Raw genomic sequence first — 10061 nt, 5'->3', positions numbered from 1 at the left:
CAAAACGAGGGAAAGTCCACGGACCATTTAGATCCCTTTCTATGCAATATCCTTTGTTTACAATTTGGAAAAACATTAGGCAACGTCCCTTTCTGGCACCACATTGACGGACGGGCTTTACCAGCGTGAAGTATCGCATTGTCCAGGGCAGAGGAGCAGTTTGGGTCAAGTGTCCTTCCGAAAATTCTTGGAAATAACTTACAAGTGACAGGTTTCCTTTCTCCCTTTGCTATGGTCACTTTTGAGGACTGGCGACGAAGGGAGGGACTTAAAAACAAAGATTTGCCGTTTCTCTCGTTTTAGTTGAAGAATGCAGAATGTAGAATAAAATTCAGTTACAAGAATTGCTTCAACTCGTTCGGATGTTAATGTCGTTCTTTTCATAAATAGAAAATATCGTGTAACTATGAAGCGAGCAAAAAGCGGTGTATCCGGGAAATCGGGCTTAATTACTAATTTTTTTAAAACGAATCCGAAGATCGCAGAACAATTCACCAGATGTGACGATAATCGGACTGAGAGTGAAAATCGTGGAACAAGTGACAAGGTGCGTAAAATAGACTTGGAATTATCGAACACTGTGGAGGCAGATACCCCCCTTCCTCAGGAGCAACTACCAAGTCAGTCTCATTTTAGTGATTATACGCCACCTATATTAACGTCAAAATCAATAAGTGATACGTCTGAAGTTGTATGGACCAATTTTTCATCATCTTGGAAAAAGGACCGCTCGTGGCTGATATTCACAAATCATGAAGACAGTGGTGAAGATGTTATGTTGTGTAGTGTTTGTGTGCAGCATTCCCATCTAGTATCCAAAAGTGTAGGGACTTCCGCCCATGACTTACCTTGGGCAAATAAGGGTGTGTCAAAAAAGAGTAAGAAAAAGAATCTTGATGCAATATATAAGCATGAAAAAAGTGTGGTGCATTCTCAGTGTTTGCAGCAGGAACAAATTTGTAAAAGACATAATTTTCAGAAGTGTTCAGAAATTGCTCGAGAACTGTGTATAAAAAACCAGAAAGAAAAGCTGGAAACAACCGTCAGAGTGTTACGTTCAGTTTATGTGGCGGCAAAAAGAGAGTGGAGTTTCCGCGACCACCCCGAACTAATAAACCTGCAGATCGAAAATGGCATTGATATGGGAACACATCATCATACAGATAAAACTGCGGCAACTATGGCATGTTTTATTGCTGATCAGTTGCGTGGAAAATTGGTAAAATTTCTCAAGCAAACAGATTGTTTTTCAATTTCAGTGGACGAATCTACAGACAGGTTTGCGGATAAGCACTTGCTGTTATATGTGACATATGTGGACGAAGAAGATAACCCTTGTTGTTGTTTTTATAAATTAGTGACCGTAGAAAATGCCGATGCAAAATCCCTTGAAGAGAAAATTATTCAAGCGTTTTCCGAAGATGGCATAGATATTTTAAATCTTAAAGAAAAGCTCGTTGCATTTGGTTCAGACGGGGCTGCAGTGTTTACTGGGAGAAATGAAGGTGTTGCCGCTCGAATTAGAAGGAATATCAACCCGTGTCTAATTAGCGTACACTGCATGGCACACCGAATGGATCTTGTTTCTGAACGAGTTTTTGGTGTTGTGAATGCTGTTCATAACTTTGAATGTTTGATAGACGAACTTTACAAAGTGTTCAGTAAGCCATCTGCAGCTGCAAAGCTTAAAAGTATCGCGACAGTCACAAATGCCGCAGGACTGCTGAAAATCAAAAAATTGTTCCACATACGTTGGATTTCAAGTGAGAGGGACGCATTATTGGCAGTCTTTACAGATTTTTCTTCTATAATGCAATTCCTACTTCTGGAGTGTGAAAATACTGACCATTTCAGCAGAGACCGCTCTAAACTGAGTGGCATTTACAAAAAACTGTCGGAGAAAAAGAACATTCTATTGCTAGGTTTTCTTCTGGATATTGCGTCCATTTTGTGTAATATTAGCAAAACGATGCAAAAGGAAGCAGTTTCGTACAACGAAATAGAGAAAAAAATTCAATCTACAATTCAAGCTCTGAGAGAAATGCGTGTGAGAGATGGTGTCTACCTAAGTCTTTGTAAAGAAAAGTATTTAGTGCACTGCAGACAAGCGTCTGATATAGGGAGTGATGATGGTGAGTTCGACCAAATAAGGGGGCAGGTAATCCAGGGTTTAATAGACGAAGTGGAAAGAAGGTTTCCTTCTAATGATGTGCTAAAGTGTTTTTCAGTGTTTGAAAATCAAGATCGTGATAGCATGAGTGGTTTATACGGTAATGTAGACGTATATAAAGCAGCTCAATTGTTGGGATTGAATCCTGATATTGTAGTGTCAGAATGGAGAGAGTACAAATCAAGTTCTAAGTCTTTAAATGATTTTCCAGCTCTTAAAACCTTAACGCGAAAAGTTCGCTCTGTACCATTATCAACTGCTGCCTGTGAACGTGGATTTAGTGTTGCTCATAATATTAAAAGCTCCGAAAGAAACCGTATGTTGGCGAGTACCTTGCAATCTCTATTGACAATTAAACTCAATGGACCTCCTTTAAAATTATGGGATGCTGTTACTGCTGCTGATAAGTGGGTTTCGTCCGGCCATCACTTGTCCGATTCTCGTTACACACGGAAAGAAAGTGAAGAGAAGTTTAATCTTAAAATTTTTCTCTAAGGTAAGAAACATTATTGCAAACTATATTTTAGGTCTATAATACAGTAACACAATCATTCAATACTACTATTAGTATGGCTCTCCCCGCTGGTCTAGTGGCAAGCACGCGCGCATTATCTTTGGTGCACGGGGTTCCGGGTTCGTTTCCCGGTGGGAGCGCCTTACAAAAATTTGAACGATTACGGTGGTTCGAATGCCACCTTAAACTGTAGGTCCACATCTCATACCTTCGCCGCTGAAAAGGGACGCTAAACTAAAATCACCAAATCAATCGTATTATTGTGTTTATGCTTTCATTTTTTAAAGTTTAACGTCCTACGAATATCCACCAAGGCTAAGGAAGACGGTCATGATGAAATAGATGATAATGGTGGATTAAGAAAGTGGAAGGAAACGGGAGGACCCCGAGAAAACTCACATACACAGTGTTTGTATACCACAAGCAGAATTTGCCGCGAGCTAGGATCCAGCCAGGGATTCCACGCGCATGAGATGAGCGCTCTACCACTATCGTTGTCTATCAAATATTTGTATTGAAATCATATGTTATTTATAATATATTCTTGCTAATAATACAATATAGATATATATTATTATTTAGAAATGAAATATTTGAGTTTTACGTCCCACGATTAGTATTATTTAGACTTACATAGGTGACCGGATATCTGAGCGACCAAACTGAAACACTAAATACTTAGCGAAGAAACGGTATTTTCATAAATAATAATAATAACTGTACTCTGACTCTACAGCTCGTGGGGATCTATGGCTGGCCAGGGAGCGCTTCAGCTTCGTTGGTTAGCACATCGGTTCTCAGCCGCTATTATTTCTCCGCTATTTTCGTGAATGTAGTCTTCAATATGATAGTAAACACAAGAGGCTTGTGCTCCCACGGGAGTCTAACCCTAGACCATACGCATCGAAGTGTATATTAAATGCAGTAGATAAGCGCACCAATTTAGGTTAAATGAATAATTAACATTATTAAAGTATTTTAAATAACAATGACGACTAGTTTAAACATTTATAATAATAATAATAATAATAATAATAATAATAATAATAATAATAATAATAATAATAATAATAATCCATGAATATTTCAAGTTTTTGGAGCCCCCACTTCGTGTGAAGCACAGTGAGGCATTATTGTGGATCGCCAAACTTCTTCCCCCCCACCATTTTCAAACGATTTCGCACCCTGATTTACAAATCAAAATTGAGGTACAAAATTTAACGGCACAGAACCAGTTCGAATTACTCGTAATTATTAATCATTTTTTCCCCACGGTTAGGGATTAAGTAAGTTCTAGAGAGGTACGGTATACACGACTCCAACAGTGTATTATCACATTCATTTCTTTCCTGCAATGGCAGGCAACTCAAAAACTTCGGCAGTTCCTTTGGACCAAACCTCAATTATGTTACAAATATATCGGTGTGGCAAACTGCAAAGAATAGAATAAAGTAAATTGTTTAAAATGACGGCTTTATTATTGTGAGGGAAATGGATGACATAAAAAGTTACAAAATAATCTTACTTAAGCAAGATGAATGGTAAGATATACATTATGCGATCAAAAGTATCCGAACATCAGGCTGAAAATGACTTACAAGTTCGTGGCGCCCTCCAACGGTACTGCTTGAATTTAGTATGGTGTTGGCCCACCCTTAGCCTTGATGACAGCTTCCACTCTCGCAGGCATACTTTCAATCAGGTGCTGGAAGGTTTCTTGGGAAATGGCAGCCCATTCTTCACGGAGTGCTGAACTGAGGAGATGTATCGATGTAGGTCGGTGAGGCCTGGCATGAAGTCGGCGTTCCAAAACATCCTAAAGGTGTTCTGTAGGATTCATGTCAGGACTCTATGCAGGACAGTCCATTACAGGGATGTTATGGTCGTGTAATCACTTCCCTACAGGCCGTGCAGTACGAACAGGTGCTCGATCGTGTTGAAATATGCAATCACCATCCCCGAATTGCTCTTCAACAGTGGGAAGCAAGAAGGTGCTTAAAACATCAATGTAGGCCTGCGCTGTGAGAGTGCCACGCAAAACAACAAGTGGTGCAAGCCCCCTTCAAGTAAAAACACGACCATACCATAACACCACCACCTCTGAATTTTACTGTTGGCACTACACACGCCGACAGATGACGTTCACAAGACATTCGCTATACCCACACCCTGCCATCGGATCGCTACATTGTGTATCGTGATTCGTCACTCCACACAACGTTTTTCCACTGTTCAATTGTCCAATGTTTACGTTCCTTACACCAAGCGAGGCGTCGTTTGGCATTTACCTCCGTGATGTGTGGCTTATGAGGAGCCGCTCGACAATGAAATCCAAGTTTTCTCACCTCACGCCTAACTGTCATGGTACTTGGAGTGAATCCTGATGCAGTTTAATAGGCAGACATCTATCCAGACCATCACACAGGAATTCCACACTTTACGACCCTCTTCAATTATCGGCGGTCTCTGTCAGTCAACAGACGAGGTCGGCCTGTACGCTTTTGTGCTGTACGTATCCCTTCACGTTTACACTTCAGTAACACTCAAACACAGTGGACTTTGGGTGTCACTTGTATCAGGAGTCTGTACGCGAGATTCTCACATTCCTAAACATACTTATCACCTGACCACGTTCGAAGTCCGTGAGTTCCGCGGAGCGCCCCATTCTGCTTTCTCACGATGTGTAATTACTGAAGTCGCAGATAATGAGTACCTGGCAATAGGTGATAGCACAATGCACCTAATATGAAAAACATGTTTTGGGGCTGTCCGGATGCTTTTGATCACATAGTGTATTAGAGGAAAGCAGTTTCTTTACTTAAAAAAAAAACTTGGAAATAACAAAAAAAAAGTTACGTAATGCAAAGGTTTAATATAAGTGCCTAACAGCAGAGGAAACGGAAACAGAACTAAGGCAAACACAGACTAAGGGACACCATTAGCGTAGTAGATTTGTGGGCCTCCCATATAAGATAATTGGGTATACAAGTAGGATCCCGTCAGTTTGTTATATTATTATTATTATTATTATTATTATTATTATTATTATTATTATTATTATTATTGAAAACTCGTTTCCTTTCCCAATCTCTGATTCTGCCTCATTTCTGCATATGGCGGTCATGTGTGCAGTTTTTGTCAATGAACGGTCTCGAAGGCCAAATGGGATGGAAATCTCGGAGAGAGAGGAACAAAAACATTTGATGATAAATTCTAGGTCAAAGTTCGAAGCACTTGTTTTTGACTAGTGCTTATTTCTTTCTTTTCCGGGAAAAGAAAATTTTGGTACCTGAGAAATTACAGTATACAAGATTGCAAATTTGCATGTAGATTTATTTATATTGTTATTTGTGGCAATAAAAAAATGTCATTGGAAGACATTATCGTAAAAGCTAAGTTTTGTTTCGTCACCTATCGCAGTCTTAGGGCCCCTCTATGCCCCGCCCCCAAGATTAATATCGAAAATTTAGGATATAGATATATCGATGTTGATATATATGCGATATCAAATGTTAATATGTGTCAATATCAATATATTGGCATATTGCACAGGCCTAGATCCGAGAAATGATGCATGTCATCCAAAATATACCTTCTTATCCCACAATCGTGTCTGGTAGAGAGACCGCCTCTCTCCTCCTTTCCTCTCCCCTATATTAAAATCAGGAAAAACATGAGCACAATCCTAATTTCAAAATATACACGTATTAGTATTAATAAAGTTAGAGATTAAAATTGAGACGAAACGGTATTCATGAGTTGATGTAGAGAGAAACTTAAACATGACTCAATGAAAAATTGAAAACAATAGATATCTGTTAGAGGTACGGAAGTAAGACAGAGAGAAAAGGAGATAGAAGAAGAAAAAAAGGAGCACAGAAAAAAAATATTGGATTTAAAAATAGTAAGAAAAGAACCTAACAGTATAAAGTTCCGTTTCTAGAATCCAACAGTAATTTAGAAATAACGTTTTTTATTTATTTTTTGTCAGAACTATTGGAATATATACGTAGAGTATACTTGAAAACTTCATTAGGTCACTTTCAAAATGAATTCCAAACTTGGTGATCAAATTAAGTACTCAGTTTCCATTGAAACTGGAAAGTTCCGAGACACATCTAGGTCTTGCCATAAGTTTAACACACACCCTGGCTTTCCGCGTGGCTCGGTTTCAAGTCCGGTAGTGTTCATTAAGCGTACATATCTAAAATACATTATAATAAACCTAGTAGTTAGCGTAAGTCATAGCTTCCATTTCAGACTATTAACTCAAACTGAACGAAAAGAGGAAAAAGAAAAAGAAAATATAGAAAAAGAACAGAAAGAAAAATTGAATGAGCCCTATTTTACTGCAAATTTCTATTAAAAAGAGTCTACATTGAAAGTCGAAATTATAATGAAAAGTTACAAATGTTTAAAAGGGAAATTGGATATTGGTTCATTATAGACGTAGCAAATCTTGCATTTTTTCGCTGTTCATACGTGGGTAAAACAAATTGAAGAATTATAGGATCGAAACGAATTTCGAGTGAAATAAATATAAATAAAATATCCCTTGAAATAACTTAAAAGGGGGCCATTTTCTAGTCATTTTTGAACATTTATCTGTTCCGAATATCCACTCTCGATTCCACCTATTGCGGACAAAACACTATAATTCGCAATGACAGAATGAACACACTAGAACTGAAACGGGTCATCGTAGTGAGGCGGTTATTCGATTGAAACTCTGTAACCTACAGGAAAAAAAAAGAGGCTGTATATTTCCTTGACATAGAGTGTGGTTTTGTGTGTGTGTGTGTGTGTGAGAGAGAGAGAGAGAGAGAAAGATTTAACACATTATAAGAAAACGTCAAGATCGATAGAGAAAGAGAGACGAATATAACTATGAAAACTACTTATCATTACTCTGTATCATGAAGACTGCACAGACTGTTTATTCGAATTTTCGCCTTGTAGCTTCTCCAACCAACGTTGGTAGCGAAAGTTCTATAGGAAAAAATACCTGATGGGGATTCGAACGAGATTTTCCGTTTTGAAGTCCAGGACGGTACCAATACACCAACGGTTACTCTACTCGAAACAGCTTTAACAAAAGGTATAGTGTTTCTTTCTAAGAACAATAACATGAAAAGTGGATATTACAGAACAATTAAGTGTTCCGGATTGTCCTAATAGCTCCCATAATTATTATTTGCCCTTTCCAACCAACATTCGTAAATCCTCTCTATAATGATACAGGTGTTCGGCTCCACATTCTTACGGGTTTCTCGTTTAGTATGACAAGTCACTCTTCGATTCTTCGCGATCACTTTGTAAAGGGAAGACTTTTCTCTTGATCAGAATTCGAACCTACGCTTTGAACCTCTACTACTCGTAATTACAGGACGTTACCCCTACCCTACGGAGCCAACTGAAACTATACCTCAAATCATACTTAGTTCAGTCCTGCTCTTTGGAACGAACCGGCTTCTTCCTGTAACGTTATTTACAGAAATGTGAACGCCGAAATTAATTCATTCGAGGACCTGGAGACATAAAATTTTCGGTGTGAGGTGCACGAAATATCTGGGGTAAGGGTAATTGTGTATATATTAATGAATGCTATTTCCTAATGATGTAATGCTAGAAGCAGACAATGTGAAAGAAATAAAGAAGAGGTAACTCCCAATGAATTGATACGCGTGGAGTTCGTATCAATAAATAGAAGTGAATGGAAATAATAATAATAATAATAATAATAATAATAATAATTATTATTATTATTATTATTATTATTATTATTTTTATTATTATTATTATTATTATTATTATTATTATTATTGACAGGTTGGATCACCAATCAACTTCATCGTCCTCTCAGAATTAAGAACTGCTTGTAATCAGAAATTATTAATGAGGTCATGTATGAAATTGCAGATGAACTGATATTAAACATTACTTATAGTTATGAGAATATAGTTTCGTGCGAGGATCGTTGTGTGAATAAAGAAGGTGTTTAAGCAGTCGCCATGGAGTAAAGTTGGTGCATGATAATTATATCTCCTTAAAAGATATACCATACAAGAATAACGAAACTATTTTTGTTCTGCAGACCAAGGATTCTCAATCTGTGGTAAGTGAGTGGTTGCTGGCTGGTACGTACAGTTTATGGTAAAACGGCAGTGGAAAAGGTTGACAACTTCTGTTAAAGAGTGTGCTATATGTATACCATTTAATTCCCTGAAACATTTAAGATAGTTGACTTAAGTTTCAAAATGCTTCAGTCTTCAAAAATTATAACGTTTAAAATTGTTAATTGCTATGGCTCTTCCCTATGTTTATTAATTGCTGTCTTTGTTGTACTTAAATATTCCATATTCTTAATTTCAAGCGTACTGGCAGTGTCAAGGAAATACGATTTGGAATGCCAGAATTTGCAGTAGGATGAGTTGGTACAAGGCTAATAAATGTAGACCAAACTCATTCAAGCTAACGCGGGAAAACAGTGGAAATTGATCAGTTGTTACTCTCTGCTACATCATTTTTTATGGTAAAAACTACTTCCGTGCAGCAATCTAGTGTTCTGAAGCTGCATGAATATTCGCAGCATTGTTTTGTGAAACCTCATTATATACTGTGAGATATTCAAAATATTTTCAAAAACGATGAAAGGCAATTCGTAAACATGATTTCTTTTTACATTCAAGTGGCGCAAGATTGTATTTTTTCTGAGTTTTCCTACATTGTTATAAACAGGAAAAAAACACTACCATAAATTATGTTATGTGCAGTTTATTACAGTCTTTTTCGCCAGAAAATTGCTCAAGTAATTGCGAAGATACAGCTAATTTAATATTAGTGATTATTTTCAATAAAAATACATGGTGTTTGAAACTGAAGAATTTTTGTTGTTTGAATATTGAAAAGACTTAACTATCAGTTGGTCCAGCCGTTATTCCTGTTTATCGTGTGTTAATTTCATTAATTTTACCAAATTGATTAATTAATTTAACTTGATTATTTTAATATTCTATTTTTAATAAATAAAAATGTTATAGATATTTTATTGTTAAATATGAATATAACAGATTTGTTTGTATTTTAAGGAGTGATTCGCATTTGTTTGATGAATGATACTCATGTGCTAGCTTCGGAACAAGGTTGCTTGGCTTCGGAGCGTATATTGCATTCTTTGGATGATTGTCAGATGTTAACAGTGCTACTAGCTGTAGGAGTCAGTGAAGTTATAAGTTCTGAAGGAATGAGGCAGCACCTAAAACGTTGTACAAGAATATTAAGAATGTGATTATATGAACACTAATTATGTTTATTTGCCGTTTCAAATTTAAATTTACTGGCAGTTATAGGCAGCATTTCTCCCATAATAATATATAG

At 37.1% G+C, this 10061-nt stretch overlaps 1 protein-coding gene across 1 annotated transcript; it reads left to right on the top strand.

The window, feature by feature from the left end:
* The first annotated feature begins 372 nt into the window (after window positions 1-372).
* LOC145687757 (E3 SUMO-protein ligase KIAA1586-like) lies at window positions 373-9610 on the top strand. Its single transcript, XM_081761203.1, has 2 exons — window positions 373-2666; window positions 8514-9610. Exon 1 carries the CDS (start codon window positions 407-409, stop codon window positions 2663-2665), a length of 2259 nt encoding a protein of 752 aa, XP_081617329.1. The 5' UTR covers window positions 373-406; the 3' UTR covers window position 2666; window positions 8514-9610.
* The last annotated feature ends 451 nt before the right edge of the window (window positions 9611-10061 follow it).

The sequence above is a fragment of the Thermobia domestica genome, chromosome 6 (genome assembly GCF_964235325.1).
Source record: "Thermobia domestica chromosome 6, izTheDome1.hap1.1, whole genome shotgun sequence".
Lineage (NCBI taxonomy): Eukaryota > Metazoa > Arthropoda > Insecta > Zygentoma > Lepismatidae > Thermobia > Thermobia domestica.
This window is presented reverse-complemented; position numbering and strand designations above follow the sequence as displayed.

What these genes read in the sequence shown, in the direction of transcription:
- LOC145687757 (XM_081761203.1), top strand. Translation starts at nt 407, where the DNA reads ATGAAGCGAGCAAAAAGCGGTGTATCCGGGAAATCGGGCTTAATTACT.